At 37.8% G+C, this 16,598-nt stretch overlaps 1 protein-coding gene across 1 annotated transcript in view; it reads left to right on the forward strand.

Moving 5' to 3' along the window:
* ANKRD55 (ankyrin repeat domain 55) overlaps positions 1-16,598 on the forward strand; it is a 51,339-nt gene that overhangs the window by 21,536 nt on the left and 13,205 nt on the right. Inside the window, exons 7-9 of the mRNA XM_052670486.1 lie at positions 10,660-10,844; positions 12,539-12,706; positions 14,192-14,853. Of these exons, the coding sequence (XP_052526446.1) occupies positions 10,660-10,844; positions 12,539-12,706; positions 14,192-14,853 (1,015 nt within the window). The remainder of the gene's footprint in view (positions 1-10,659; positions 10,845-12,538; positions 12,707-14,191; positions 14,854-16,598) is intronic.

Consider the following 16,598-nt stretch of genomic DNA (forward strand, 5'->3'; position numbering starts at 1 on the left):
AGGCACAGCACAGAAACTTGTTTCAGAAGCTGCAGGGCAAAGGCAGTCAGTGCACACTGAGCTGAAACACAGAGCAGAACCACATAAAAACCATCATCCACTATTGGAAGCCCAGTTCCCCTGAGTATTCTGCACAGAACAATTGCTCCACACTCCCTGTTTCCAAGAACAGATGTTTGTGCTTGGTGTCCCACCAGGCAAACAGAGGCTGCAGAGCTTCAGCTCTGCAGAGGCCTCACCTGCCTCAGGTCTGCTCTACCAACTTTCTCCTGCCTGAGTTCATGCCTTCAATGCAAATGTGTTATAATGCTACTGGAAACACACATCATTTTCATCTGAAGTGAGAAAGTCTTCTGTCAAATTTTTCATAACTCATAAAATATGAGTTGGTACAGATCGGGCTATAGTAAGTGTCTCAGGTGTTCCTCTCCTTTCATTCCAATCAGCAAATGATGGGATCCTGCAATCATATTTAAAACCAGAACCTGCTAATTGGTATTGAAATGAAATGTAAAGTCTATTTAAGTCCTAAATAATGATGCCATTGAAATCCCAGTAAAATACAATATATACAATACTACTACACAGTAGCACACTACATGCCACTATATCATAATAGTATCATAAGTATCTCAGAAACAGTATGGGAAGATTTGGAGGCTTCCTACATTGTTTTGCTAGTTGGCAGGAATTTTACCAGAAGTTTCTTTGTCTCTTTCTTAAAACTCTGGCTCCCAAAGTCATATGATTATGTAAAAATATCAGCTTTCATTTTAAGAACAAACAATGAAACCAAGATTTCCAGCAATCTTTTCTTGTAAAGCTAAGAAATGTGAAACTCTAGATAAAAAGAAAGCAGCAACTAAAAGAAACCATCAAATATAATTTTCTGCCATGCGTAGCTACACTGCTGATTTTTTTAAATATTTTGATTTGCAGCATTAATATTTTAAAAATCACAAACCTGGAATATTTGCTGTATAGAAACAATGCAATTATTTCATTTCCTAGTTTCTTGCGAGCAGAACTACCAGAATATCTCACATGTACTATAAAAGAAAAGCAGAGTTACTCATTTGCCTTGGAAGGTGTGAACTCACGGACATTCCAGGATGTCTAGGAACTAACCCATGTTGCTTCAGGGCATCTCAAAAGGCTATTTAAAATGTACGAACTGAGTTCATTGCATAGTATGTGCAAAAACGGGTATATTTCCTCCATGTTACATGCTGTTTCCTGGAGACAGCTATTAAGGGACAGTAATAATTTCTTTTTTCATGTCACTGACATTAGAAGACAATTTTGACTGCTAAGAAGCAAATGAAAAACAGATTCATTTTATATTTTTTGTTTAGTCATATCCTTAAAAAATTCCTTTCTTGGGTAAATATTGTCATTCCATTGAAGGTAAAGCTGGTGCTCATGCATGGCAATAAGGCTCTGTAGAGAGAGCTGTCAAGTTGCAAAATGAGGAGAAAGAGGAATTGCAAAAAGGATACTTTTGAGTAAGAAAAAAATATATTCCAGTACTATCAGAAGCTTTGAATTTGGAGGACTATATTATTATAATTTGGAGGATTATAATAATTTTACACTATGGTCAACTGACTTCCGATCCCCAGAATCATTCCTCAGTGCTATTCCATCTTACCTTCCTAGCTATCATGTACTTCCCCACTTCTGTTTATGCCAGCTTGTAAGCTGAAGCACCCTTTGTGATTTGTAAGTGGCACTGAAGTGCACAATACTGACATACAAACTTGCCAGCACAGTAAGATCGTCAGAAAAAAAAAGAACTGCCCTTACATGAAATAACTGACTGTTAAGCAGTAGATTCTTCAAGCACGAACATGCTGTTGACAAGATAACTATTCATGCCAATCAAATTTCTATGAAAATCAATTGCAGAACTCCCACTTAGCTTAGCAGGAATTTGGGGGTGGGGACAAAAGCCACAGGGAAGCATAGAGTCATTCCCAGATGTCTTCTTAGCACACCGTGTATGTTTAACTTTGTAAGTGGAAGCTGGAACATGAGTCATATGCATGCACCGCACCTTTTGTTTATCTGTAAATGTCCTAATTTTCTATGCTTACAAAAAGGCACTGGAAGATAAAGCTTTCAATTTCTCTGATAGCAGAATGGGATAAATCCTTCTGCTACTGCAGAAAAAAAAATATGACCTATTTTTCAAAGCACGTAAACAAATAGCTCATCCAGAGAAATCAGTCCTCACAACAACGCACTAGCAGAGGAAAACTGCCAAGTAACTTTAGTCATAGGCATGGAACACAATAAATCATACGCACTTATTATACAAGAATCCAAGTGAAAATAAAATTCTCGGAGAGATTTGGCCAGTATGTCATGCAGGTTTTTGTTTGAGCAAGGAGAGAGCAAGAGGGACAGAAACATACGGTAGCCATGCAAGCATGCCTCTGTGGCTGTCACCTGGTAGCTTTTTCTAACAACCAACAAGGGTGTTGAGAGCATAAATATTTTAGAAACACCGTGTACCCTTCTTGTACCAGAGGCAAGCAGTGCTCTAAGGACAACAAGACAAAGTATTTTGTACAAGAACACTTTCTCTTCCCAAAATTACCACAAAGTCAAGCCAAGCTCGGTTGCCCTGTGTTGGGAAGGAACACTGTCTCAGTGGGTGTCTGAGTCTGAAGTACCAGGGTTAGGGGAAGACGAATGAGCTGCTCTGTTAGCTGGCCGCGTCTCACCAGTGTAACTACAGCGGCGTCAGTAGAGTTGTTGTTAATTTATGTTGGTTTGCCATCAGAAACACACCCTGTGAAGTGCCTGGGCTGCTTCCAGGCAACTCCTGGCAAAGCATCACTGGCAGGAAGAAAGCTGAAGATGGTGTTATGGGTTGTTCCCTTCCAGCATGAGGCCTGGTTGACTCTCTTCCCTGAGAGCAGAGAAACAATAGGGTGTTCCTATCTCTGCACTCGTTCTCTGCTGCCATCACAGACATTGCATCTTTTCAGCTGAAATATAAAATTCCTTCATAGTGACATGGTTCTTTACAATGAGATATGGATGCGTAGCTCTGACATACCCTTAATATCTGATTCCAACCAGACTTTTCCTCACTGTTAAAGCAGCACTGAGTTTATCTTGCACTTATTCTAAGTTGAAATTCTGAACTTGTGTTATGGTAATGATATATTTACGTACATATATATACACACAGCCATAGTACTCACAACATAAAAACTGCATTTCAGTGGCATCAGCCCTCTAAGGGAAAAGATTATACTAGAAGAACAGTTCTATTTCACTCGTATGAACAAACAATTGTGACAGCAAAGCCTTGAGTCAAAAATCAAGACTTTTCAAGCCTCAACTAGCAGAATGATGTGGGAAAAGTCTGTGGAGTGGTTTTTGCTTTCAGTAAACACAGAATTTCAAAATCAAAAAATGTGACTTTGAGAGAGAAGGCGTTTTAGCAATGTAATCATTTCAGCTGAAGTTGAAAACTATCCACAGACCAACTACCTGTTCACATTTTGCTATGGGCTGCTCAGCAAATCCTTGGAGTGGCTCACGACTCTATTTCAGTGAAGGAGAAAACATTATTTGCTCTTTTCTTCAGGGGCCCTCTTGGTGCTACAGTCAGCTTCATATTAAAATACACTATACGTGTCTGTGAGAGATAAGAGGAAGGATGAAAGCTCTGGGAGATGAGCCAGCATTCTACTACACACAATTCAGAGAGCACCAATGATGAACAGGGATGGCTTCCAGGAGGAAAATGGAAATACTGATGAAAATTTTATTTAACCTATAGTCATTTATAGTGTTTCTTTATGAAAACAAGTTACCTCTCAGAGTAGGAATTAAAATAGTATTTGCTTGCTGCTACAGACAGGGTGAAATTATAGTTGTTGTCAAAGTCAAGTTGTTAAAGGTCAGAGAAGAAAGACATCAAAAAGAAAGCTTTGTATTCACAGATGCAGAGGGAAGGTGGAAGAAGGTGGAAACCCTAAAGTGAAATGCTAATGTTAAGAAGCAAGATTGAGGACTGCTGGTAAGGAATTTTTATCCATTAAAAATGTATAAAAATATAGGAATATTTTAAAATTCACACTAAATGCAAAGGCAAACTAATACAACCTAACCACATAATTTCGAGAGACATTCACTTGGAAGAAAAACACTTTGTGAATTTCCTGAAAATAATTAAGCAGCCCATAACTTGTTTCTCTCTGCCTCTCATCTGCACATTACAAGTAGCCACAAGGCAGTTTTGCAGGCTCCCTCACATTACAGTTCTCTCTTTGATACTGTATCACCTACTTCACCAGGGTTCTGACAAGGGGAAAAAAATAACCATCTATACAGTGCATTTAACATTAAAAACACCGTACTATGTACGACTGAAGATCTGGAGAAGAAAATGTAATGTTCTGACAGGATACTAGCTAAGTGCCAATAGAATACCCTACTAAAATTCTAGCTTTACCTATCAGTTGGGTGGATGCAAGCATTGAGTTATAAGAAGAAAGGCTGTAGCAACAGTGATGATAAATTGAGCCAACACAAGTGGAAAAAATGTCAAAGCAAGAAAAGCATCCTGAATATTCACCATTCTCCTCATGGTATTTCATACAGTGGATATTTCTTGAAGAACTATTATCTTACATTGAAAGCACTACCAGAATCTAGACTTTATATTATCCAACCTAAAGAGAAACGAATTGCAACCAAGTGAAAGTGATTGCTAATGAACCTTATGTTAGTGATTTTTTTGTCACTGTCTGAGATAAAAGCTCGCATAAAGTACAATGAGAATTCACCTTGCAAAGGCAAGCGTTAGTACATTTCTCCTTTGCAAATGAAGTTTATCAAGATGAATGACCTAAGAAATAGGTCGTTGAGGGGAATGAATAGCTGGCAACTGATAAAGATGTGAGTAAGAACTAAACTGGGGAGAGCCTTGGAGAATGATATAAAGACATAAAACCAAAAATAATTAATAATGTGAGAAAACACTGCTGAAAAGAATTTGAATGGAAAAAAAAAAAACGGAGAAAGAAATTCAGGGATATATAGAAAGACTGCAAAACCTTATAATTTTCCTATGGTAAATTTAGCACTGAACACCCTAGTCTAACAATAATACTGTGGGTTTGTGCTAAATTTAAACAGGAAGATTACATTTTTTGTGATCTCAGCTTGAAGCTATCAGTCCAAGAATAAGGGCAATGTAAGCATTTCAATACAATTTGTGTGCAACTTTAAAAAACCACAATAAATGTAATGATAAGAAGGCATTCCTAAAAAAAAGAGAGCTGAAAAGCCACAGAGAAGTTTTTGCAGAAAATATTAGAAAGCACCCTTGAATGATTTAAAAAAGAAAAAGAAAAAGAAAAAGAAAAAGAAAAAGAAAAAGAAAAAGAAAAAGAAGAAGAAGAAGAAGAAGAAGAAGAAGAAAAAGAAAAAGAAAAAGAAAAAGAAAAAGAAAAAGAAGAAGAAGAAGAAGAAGAAGAAGAAGAAAAAGAAAAAGAAAAAGAAAAAGAAAAAGAAAAAGAAAAAGAAAAAGAAAAAGAAGAAGAAGAAGAAAAAGAAAAAGAAAAAGAAAAAGAAAAAGAAAAAGAAAAAGAAAAAGAAAAAGAAAAAGAAAAAGAAAAAGAAAAAGAAGAAGAAAAAGAAAAAGAAAAAGAAAAAGAAAATTGAATTTTATGATGCCTGTTCTGAAAATAGTGCCTAATTTATTGGGTGGTCTACAACATCAGAAGTGGATGTTGGTGTTATGGCAATAGAGGCTGAATCTTCCCATCCATATTCTGTTACACTTTGTTTTTACACGACAGATGGAAGCAGAGGAGCAGTCTGACAGAATGGCATCTAACATGGAAGTGCACATGAAGCAAAGGTGTGTAATTGAATTCCCCCATATGGAAAAAATGGCAGCAGCCAGCAGTGATGACAGCAATATGAAAGACAGACTGCATTCTGGGTGGCTATGCACAAATGTCCCACCACAAAATGCAGATATGCACAAAATGCAGCTCATCCACGTGAATCAGGCAATTATGACCTTGGAACTGTGTAAAGAGCTGAATATCAGCTTCAGTGCATTGGAAATTATGGTGGCAATGCTGGAATACCACCAAGCTTGGGCTAGTTGGTACCCATGGATGTTCACACAGAAATAGAAAGAACACCTTATGCAAGTTTGTCAGGATCTGTTGAACAAATGCAGGGCTCAAAGTGGCAATTTTCTAGATTATAACACTACTGGTGATGAGATATGGGGTTACCACTAGGAGCCAGAGTCAAAACAGCAATGCAAGGAATGGCAACATGTGAATTCTCTTTTGAAGAAAAAGTTCAAGATGCAAACTTCAGAGGGTGAATTAATGTGCTCTGTCTTTTGAGATAGGACAAAACTAATCATTTTAGATTCCCTGGAATCTGGACAAACCATTGCCTCTGACTGCTACATCATGATGTTGACTAAGCTGAAAGCTTGAACTTCCAGAGTCAGGCCAGAGAAGAAGACCTTTGTCTTGCAAGAGAATAATGCCAAGCAACATGCCAGCATGAAGACTGTGGATCATATTTTCAGTCTTGGCTGGACTGTGCTACCACACATATCATATAGTCTATATTTGGCACCTTCTGACTTTCATCTCTTCAGCTTACTGTGTGTGCAGCACTGTACAGCAGTGATGCCACCATAGCACCTGTGAAACAGTGGGTCATCTCTCCTGGTGCAGATCTTTACAACTGCAGAATTCAAGCTCTTATTCATCTTAAGCATAAATGCGTAGCTAGTGGTGGTGACTATGTTGAAAAAGTATGTTTTGAAGCTTAGAATTGTTCTATCAAGAAGAGTTATTGTGCTCTTTGTATCTGTTGTAGTTTCTATGGAAATATACAGGAGGCATTACTTCTACGGCTACTTACGTAAAACAGCACAGAGGGCTATTAGCCATCTTCAAAGCTATTATTGTTTTTCTCAGATAAATAGCTTTTCTCAGATAAACAGCTATTAGATAGAGTATGTTTGAATGTCATTGAATCAAAGTAACACCTTGATAGGGTATCCCAGTTGAGAAAATGTGAAGGGATATCAAAGTCCTCTTGGAAACTTATGTTACACGTTATATAGTTCATATCAGTCTCATCCAGGACAGATTAAATAGTCTTTGGTGGGAGACAGCTCATTGATAATCCAACAAAATCTTCACAGAACCCCAGAATGGTTACTGTTGGAAGGACTTGCAGAGATCATCTGGTCCAACTCCTGCACAAGCAGGGCCACCCAAAGCAGGCTTCCCAAGATGATGTAAAAGTGGATTTTGTAGATCTTTACAATTTATCTGGGAAACCTATGCCAGTGTTCAGTTGCCCATACAGTACAGATCTTCTTCCTGATGTTCAAGCAAGAATTTCTTGTGTTCCAGACTGTGGTCATTGCCTCTTGTCCTGGAACTAAGCACAGCTGAAAAGAGCCCCAGTTTCATCTTCTTGGCACCCTTCCTTCAGGTATTTATAGACATTGATAAGATTACTCTCTGATCCTCCTATTCTCCAGGCTGAAGAGTCCCTGTTCTGTCAGCCTTTTCTCACAGGAACAGCATTGGTGGTCCTCTGCTGGATTCTTTCCATATGTCCTTGTCTGTCTTGTACTGGGGGGCCCAGAACTGGACACAGTACACTAAGAATGGTTTCACCAGTGCTGAGTAGAGAGGATCATCTCTCTTGTCATGTTGATACTGTGCCAAGTGCAGCTAAGAACACCATTAGCCTTTTTAGTAGGAAAAGCACATTGCTTGCTCATACTCAACCTCATGTTATCAGTACTTCTGGGTCCTTTTCCACAATGACTTCTGATAAGACTGTTTTTATTTAGTAAGGTAATGAAATATAAAACCTGTATATAACCCAAAGGTAAAAACAAATAGGCACCAAGCACAGTGGACTTGCTTGGTAGAATGCAAAATTAAAAACGTTTCTGATAAATTTTAGGAATGAACAGAAGCTAGTAAAATAGTACTCCACACAGATTTCTGAAAAGCAAAAGATACAAAAAATGAAGAGTAACAAAGTGGATAACAAATTGAGTAGGGTTTAAATTACGGTGTTGATACAAAAAAGGAATCATAATTCTTGGACATACTAACGGAAGTGTAATACATGTGGGGTACAGGAAGTGGCAATTTCCTTTTTTCATGGCAGAGTGAAAGTCATGGTGGAATAATTATGTAATTTGGAGTGCTGTCGTTGAAGAAGGCTGTAAATAAATTGGAAAGAGGCCAAAAGCAAGCACCAAGTATGTAAGTGGTATGAAAAACCTGACCCATGAAGAGAGGTTGAAATGGTTTGTTTAGTCTAGAAAATGGAAGATCGGTTGGAGAAAAAATAGTGTGTGAATAGATAAAACAACAGTAAAAAGAGTGGAAAAAATTTGTATTCAAATGTTGAATTGTGCAAGACTATTAAGAGACTGAACCTGATGTGCCGAATGTAAAATTTGAATTTATGTAAGTATACAGTAGACTAATAAATTCAGCTAGCCCTGAACTTGACTAAAGAATTCTCTGATGCAAGTGCCAAATAAATGTATCCAAGAATTATTTTAGTATGGAAAAAAACTGATAGTTAGCATAGCAACTGGAGAATAAAGACAGTTATTATGAAGGAGATGCAGGTGTTACTGGACATAAAGACCAATACTCCCTTTTCATTAACTATTCAGACAACTAAGAATTAATACTAAGAATAATTTTAAGATGGTTAATAATATTATAAAGTGCCTGATGATAGGAAATAAACTTGGATGGCATGACCATCCACATTGAATAGGTGAGTAAGCAAAGTGTATACAAAGCAAAACTCCTGATTTCAAAGGGACACATTTTGATAAACTAAGAAAATTCTCAGCTGGACAGAGAAGTTCTGGGGCTCACAGATTCTACGACCCTGAAATTTTTCTTCAAATGCTGAGAACTTTATCAGGAATCTGCATCATATCAGAGGAGAAAAAAAAATAGAGGTTTCGTGCATTAGAGGCTTCAGATATAACTGGATGACTGACTATATTTCAACAATGTATTTGGAGCAAGCAGACATTTTTGAAAATAAGGGGAAAAGGTACTGAGAAGCAAAGATATATCTTCAAGATCAGGAAGTAAAGAGTAATTAATAATTAATGTTGAAGCAAGGCTGGAAAAAAATATTGGCATGGATAATCCTTGAAATCTGTCTTGCTTAATACTGTTTTGATAACTTGGCATAAAATACAGAGCCTTTCTAGTGAAATCTGACAATAAGAAAAGAATGGAAGACATTTACAGGAGAGAATGGAGATATCATACAAGGAAAGCCACATCATTTTGAAATCTTAAATAATGCACATAGGATAAAATCGAATACATAGACCATTCAAGTCTTGTACTTTGGTAATAATAACAAAACTTCCTAATAGAAAGTGGAAAATCTACATTTGGAATTGTCTGTGGAAAATAAGAAAGTAGACATATGAAACAATTAGGAGCTTCTAATGGGGCACAGCTGTGAATAAAGCAAATGTTGTTCTGTGTCATATCAAAAGCGATACTTCTAACAGATAAAGGGAAGAGCTCAAGCTGGTACAAAGACGTGAGAACAATTCTGTGTATGACTAGGTACAATTTTAATTATCACTCCCCAAGGAAATACAATTAAAACATAAAAGGACAGAGTTAGTAGAGAGAAATAGAACATTTTACAAGCAAAATTAAAAAGGCTTTGGTTTATTAGAGTAGCAAGACAATAGCTGAGAAGGGATATAATGGTTGATTGTAAATACATCTGAGGAATAAATAATAATTAGAGGAAATAAGTATTTAATCTAAATAATAATACTGGCACAAAAACAAAGAGACATAAATCAACCAGGAGTGTGAAGAGAAATCAGAGATACTAATCATTAAAGCAAAGAAATATTTAAACTGCCTTCCATTGAGAAGAATGGGAACAAAAAACTAATTGCCTTTAATGTACACAGTATGCTTAGGAAGCGGTGTTGGTACCAATTTTATGATCTAAGAAGAATTTTCCATATTAATTTTTCCGTATTGTTATTTTAAAAAATCAGGATCTTTTAAATCTATTTCCACAGAGATAGGACGTGAAATGTTCAGTTTTATTTGGGTGTCAGGGAACAGCGTAAACTTTCTATTATAGTATTAAAGCACTGGAGCAAATTTGCAAAGAAATCTTTCAAGAACCACTTAAGCAAATATTTGGTATGGCTTGTCTGGGTACACTTGGACAGGCTTACAGGAGTGAGCCTTTTGAGGTCCCTTCCAATCCTGAATTTCTATTAAATATGTCAGCTCATATTGTTCCACACTTTGTCTTAGCAAAACAGCTAAAACCCCAAGCTACTTCAAAGAAACTCGATGAGTAATTTACACCCTGTAACTTTTGGACATATTTGCAGTGATACACTATTTATCATTTTTGCAGCTCGGAAATTAATAAAGCAAAATCCTGTTCTCAGCAGGAGATTAGAAGCTTTTGGTTTTCATATTCAAATAGGCTAGTATACATAAAACAAAATACTATCATTTTATTAACTTTCCTCTAGCAGAGAAAATGCAGTTTGATATAAGCTCCACTGTAAATGCTTTTGTCCTCTGAATTTCCTCCCAGACTGGCAACAGGATTCTGTGTTCCATCATCTTGGACCACTACCAAGGACCATCAATAATAAACTACGATGACGAGAACGGCAAAACTTGTATGCACATTGCTGCTGCTGCAGGCTACAGTGATATTATCAGCCAGCTGGCTAAAGTCCCGGAGTGCAACCTGCAGGCCCTTGATGTAGATGACAGGTAACCATGGAAACCCTGAAACTGAAATTGCTGCTTCCTTTCTATTAACCTGAGACTAGGTCTGTTTATTCTATAATCATGTTTCCTGTTTCACAGGCCATGGCCTAGTTAATGAACCGCACTTACAGAGATGGTGTGTTTGCTCAGAAGCCCCGCAAAGCAGTCCGAATCACATCTATCACATTGAATATAACAACTGGCTACTATGAATGTTTTTTAACTTTGTGGTTCTGGTAGGAAATGATAAGATTATGTATGAAAGGACCTTGTCACCACTAGACTTCTTTTCAGTCAAAATGGACATTCTTCTCAAAACAATGGAACAGGATCCTGCTGCTTGGAGCTGTGATCTGCTGCTATTTGCATTCGAGAAATGTCAACATTTCCTTGTTACAGTTCAGATGCTAACAGAGTATTCTTAAAAGATACCATTAGGAATCCCTTCCATTCTCACTCAATCCTTACCATGATTAAATCCTTGTATCATTAATCCCTGTATTAAACCATGCTGGCCTTCCCCAGAATTTCGCTTCCAATTTCATTAAAGCAAACAGACTCAATTGACCACTCTGAGTTGACTATCCTGCTCTGTGGAGCATAAGCCAAAGTTTTCTTGGCTTAGGTCTTCAGGTACTTAAAATAATGGCATTCTTTATGGAAAAGTCCAATGAAATGGAACAAAAATAAAATCAACAGTTCTGTAGACATTTCTAAACATCAGAAAAATGTAAGAGAGAAGGCTCTGTTTCTATGAAAAGAGGAAGGGAGGAGCTTATATACACCTAAGAGTTTTAGTTAAAAAAAAAAAAACAAACCTCCTATCATGCATTGTTAGCTACTTCCATAGAAGGTATCACACTTGGAGAGGGGGAAAGATAAGCTGTTAACAATAAATACATAGTATATTTCCATTCTATTATGTTTCCTACTGCATTCAACTGGAATGACTGGGACTGCAACAGGCATAAAAGTCATCTTTATTCTTTCACCTAGTAGTTTCCTTGTGGAGCTTTCTGTGCTTTTAGAAATTTTACAAGTGTCTAATACTACAATTCTGAAACTGGACAGAAGTTTCCAATGGTGTGCAAGCCTCTGCCAACAAGAAAATCAGCTTGACTCTCCCACCAAATTCAAGACAACTATATTTGGTTCAGTCTGTGCCCAACAAAGAGCACAGAAATTATCAAAAGGGAAATTACAGGCTGGTAGATGTCCAGCTTTTCTCATTGTTCTAGGGAGGCTTTTTCTGCTATTACCTTCCTGGAGAGTCATAAGCCAGCCACTCTTAACTGTGTTCAGTGTTAAGAGTGAGAAGGGCTTGTCCCTACGCAGTGCACAGCACAAAGAGTTCTTTCAAATTCTGCTCTGAAAACTTCAGGTGCTCCTTCTATTCTACAACCTCAGAAATGAAACTGATGCTACTTTATACCACATATAGGCATCTGCCAGCCTCCTATTTACTGCCAGCCTCACATCTATCTTTACTACAGCTAAATAAATGCATGTAGACAGATGCTGGTCTCTGGTTTTACTCCTTTTACTGGGAGCTACATCAGTGGAGGATAAATTAGTGTGAACTGCTTAAAATGGTTGTTGTGCATCCAGAGGTAGTATAAAAACACGCCTCATCGTGTCATTAATAGCTTCAATAGTGTATTTATTAATCTGTTTTAATGATATTCACTTTTCCCTAGGACACCTTTGCACTGGGCTGCAGCAGCAGGGAAGGCTGACTGTGTGAAGACACTTCTAGAGCTGGGGATAGACAGCAGCCCTCGAGACATCAATGAAAACACTCCTCTGACATACGCAATGTACTGTGGTCACACTGCATGCATTAAGCTGCTGTCTCAGGAGAACAGGTAAAGCAGAAGCTCACATCTTCCTCACATGTTATTACTGACTAGAAAAGAAATTAATAGTCTTTATTAGTATTATAAGTATTATATAAGTATTATAAGTATTAGTGATTATAAGTCTTATTTCTGTATGCTACCGAAGGGTTTGAGCCCTATGCGATGGTTCAATTCACAAGCAATACACAACCCAAATTTTCCACCAAAATAGCAACACTAAAATTAGTCATCTTCTGAAGATTCATCTCTGCGGTTACAGTGCTAGTATGCCAGTCAGCAGAGGGTTCTGAACCAAGAAAATGTGGGCATAGATGTTTCTCAGTCACCTTTGTGCGTGAAATCTATATAGTTTCAAAGTTTAGATGCATGCTTTCCACATTTTTGAGATCTATGTACATGAGCTGTGTATTCATATAACCAGATAAAGGGATTGAACAAAAAGCAGCTTTGCCAGGCAGACAGTGAAATAAATTTCATGTTTTCATCCTCAGAATAAGAGCTTCCAAATAATTTCCTGCCTTCCTTAGTTGGCTACTTCAATTATCTCTTCTTACCCAGTTTCCTTTTTTTTTTTTTTTTTTGCTATTAAAAAGTATAATTCTTCTGCCATTGTTTATATTTTCCTCTCTCTCTTCATATTTCTCCAATTTCAACTGCTGTCATTTAATTCATTTCAGTTTTTCAATGTTGGCAAATGAGCACAAACTTACAAAGACACTTCTTATCACATTTCTTTGTGCTTGCCCCTCCTTTCCAGTCAGCTGTCAGTATTATTTCCCGTGTTACGGAATGGTGAGACACAGGTAATGCTACACCTCTGCCTCCTCCTCCTGCTGTGCTGTGCTCTGCTTCTCTGAGTAGGCCTGCAAAGTTTATTTGTCAAAATCTCATCTAAAAATCACTACAGCAACACCACTGTAGGTGATTATCTTGACAGGTCTGGAATTGTGCTGGGCCTGTTCAGTACATGGGCTAGCAACTTCAAAAAATAATAATGATAATAAAAGCAAGGCAAGGCAAGAACTGAAACTAAAGGAAAAGAAAAGAATGTGAAGTAGTGTCTTTTTCACAGTGTTAGCAGTGACTGTGCTGCTGGAAATCATATTTTCTGAATATGACATAATACACTGACCACTTGGTCTTAAAAATTCCAGGGTGTTCTTCTAATTATTAGATCTTGCTTCACTATTAAGAATAATAAGTTTGCAGCTGGTAGATGCTGAAGCCAGAAAAGTTTATTCTTATTCCTGACAGCTATGCTGAGCTTGCTTTAACATAAGGGTAAGGCAACAAACCCCATCAGAGTGAAGTAATGTACTATCATAATCAGTCTTTGTTAACTATGAATTTGTAATCTTCATTTTCTGCCTCCTTGCACCACCCCTAGAAATGTATCTGAACAGGATGTACCCCATCTCATAGGCTAACAAAGACAGTATTTGATTAATGATTTGATGAGTAATGGCATCACATTTTGATTTGTACTTTCAGTAGATTGGAGTTAGTTCATCAGTTTCCCTCTCAGAACAATAAAATCCTAAAGAAAGAAGGAAGATTCAGTATGCTGAACCACATCTTCTGCAAAAAGAAAAAAGAAAACCAGAAAACCATTCAGAAAGACAAAAGCAGAGACCAATATGCTACAGAGGAGACCTCCGAAGTAGACGACATCATCACCACTTTTGATTGCATTGTGGATACAAGCTGCAAAGACATTCCAGATGAGTGTGTGACCACTACTGACCTTAAAAGAAGGACCACAGACACAAAGTACCTTATACCAGAAAAGAAGCCAGCAGAATGTCATGGACTTCTGCCCATCAGAACCCAGAGCCTCCCCCCAATCACTGCCAGCAATTCCTTCCTAACTGCTGCCCAGAGCACAACATCAAGCATGTCCTCCAGGACCAGCACTCACCATTTTGCACACAAGTCTCAAAAGAGTAGGAGTGAACATGACTTGCCGGATCACAGAAGCAGCTGCCAGTCTTTTCTGGATAAGCCTTGGAATACAAAATCTAACCAAATACTCTCCTATAAAGCCTGTACTAGAACTCCGTCAGACAAAGAGATAAATGGCTTAAACTCTGATACATCCCACCATGTGCATTTGTGCCCTCCCCACCTTCCCTCACTTCCTAGTTCTCCATCAGGTAATTTCCTTCTTCTATCTCTCTGTTGTCATATAATTCCTACTGATATGGAAAGATGAGATAGAAAAAAATAGATAAGTCACTCCTGTGAGAATTCTACTTACTTAATATATTTTTCAGTTTCTTCTCCTCGTACATGCAGGAAATGGATTCAGTGGTCCTTCTGGGTTCCTTCCAACTTGGGATAGTCCACGATTTTAAGCAGTCATAACTGCAGATAACGTATGTATAGAATATCAGCTGACAGCTAAAAGCAACAAGCTTAGGTATAGGAAATCAGAGATCTGAATAGATATCAGAGTTCTAGTTATGAGAATCAGAGATCTGATTATGCCTAACAGCAAAAATACAAGTTGTTAAGAAACATGTAAGGTACCTGAGCAAGCTAAGTGCCTGCAGATCACATACATGTTTCATGAATTGCAAGTTAATACGTGCTGGCCCACACGTTGTTTTGTGTCTGTATTTAACCCTGGAACTGGATATGCAAGGGAGCTGTGCTGTATTCGCATCTCTAATTGTGCCAGGAGCTGCTTCTCAATGCAAACAGGTAAGCCCATGTGTGCCACGCTGGGCGACTTTGCAGTGTACCCATTTCCTCCTACAGGCATGTGCTAACTCCTGGGCACAGTGTCACCCCTTTCCATTCCCCAGCCCTGAGAGCCCATTGGTTCAATCTGCTATGCTTAGGTTTCCTTATGGATGAATTCAGGTTGCTAAATTTACAGGGAGAGTAAATGCTTTTTATACTGTGGTTTGGAAATGATAATGTAGCAGTATTGAAGCAGAGTATCAGAATTCTGAAGGAAGCTTGAAACTGCGGTTTGGGATTTAGTACTTTGACTCATATCTATGTTTGAATGAATCTTGCTGTATGGCCTATGTGCACTGGAGTCCACTTCAACATATCAGTTTCTTGAACTTCATTTCCTTTGAGACTAGTCACACGCCAAAATTAAACACATCTAGCATGCCTTCCAACCACTGTAATATCCAGCTGAAAATGAAGCAAATAAGAGCAGCTGCCAAACTTACCAGTACATCATTACAAGGAGTAAACATTACACAACAAATCAATCTAACCTCCTCTTAGCAAACATGCTGAGAACAGAACTGAAACCCATTCTGAGAGGAGCCCACAGTTAAGTCAGGTAACCATCAAGCTCTGCATGGCACGGCAAACTAACTTGTAAGTGAAGAGATTGGTAGAATTGCAAATCTGGATTCAATTTTCTAATAGTAAGAGAAGATAAGGCAATTTCAGAACTTCAGGTGATTTTACATTGTGCAAATCGAGGCTGGAAATAGTTTTCCAGCATAAAAAGGAGCTATTCAAAAGTACCTGAACATCAGGCCAAGTTCCTGAAAACTAAACAGACCTGGTTAATAGGCATAACTACTTTTTTACTGTACATTCTTCAGCTGTTCACTCAGCCATACAAACCCCAACCTCTACATGTCTGTCAAGGAGTGTTCCAGCATAATTCATCCTACGCTGAGGTCCGCAAGCTTCAGCTCACATGTAGAAGACAAGAAAACCTGCAGGGCTAGCTTACAACCTAAATATAATGAAACATTTGTGTGTTCAGCAGGAGGAGGAATGAGCTTAAGGTGGACAAACTAAACCTGAGGATGATTATGGGGAATATTTCTTGATGAAATCAGTTAGACTATGAATACATTTTATGGGGAAATACCTACCATGGTATTTAACACACAATTATAGATTTTTCTTATGACTGTAG

This window comes from Tympanuchus pallidicinctus, unplaced genomic scaffold, assembly GCF_026119805.1.
Source record: "Tympanuchus pallidicinctus isolate F22 unplaced genomic scaffold, pur_lepc_1.0 scaffold9, whole genome shotgun sequence".
NCBI lineage: Eukaryota > Metazoa > Chordata > Aves > Galliformes > Phasianidae > Tympanuchus > Tympanuchus pallidicinctus.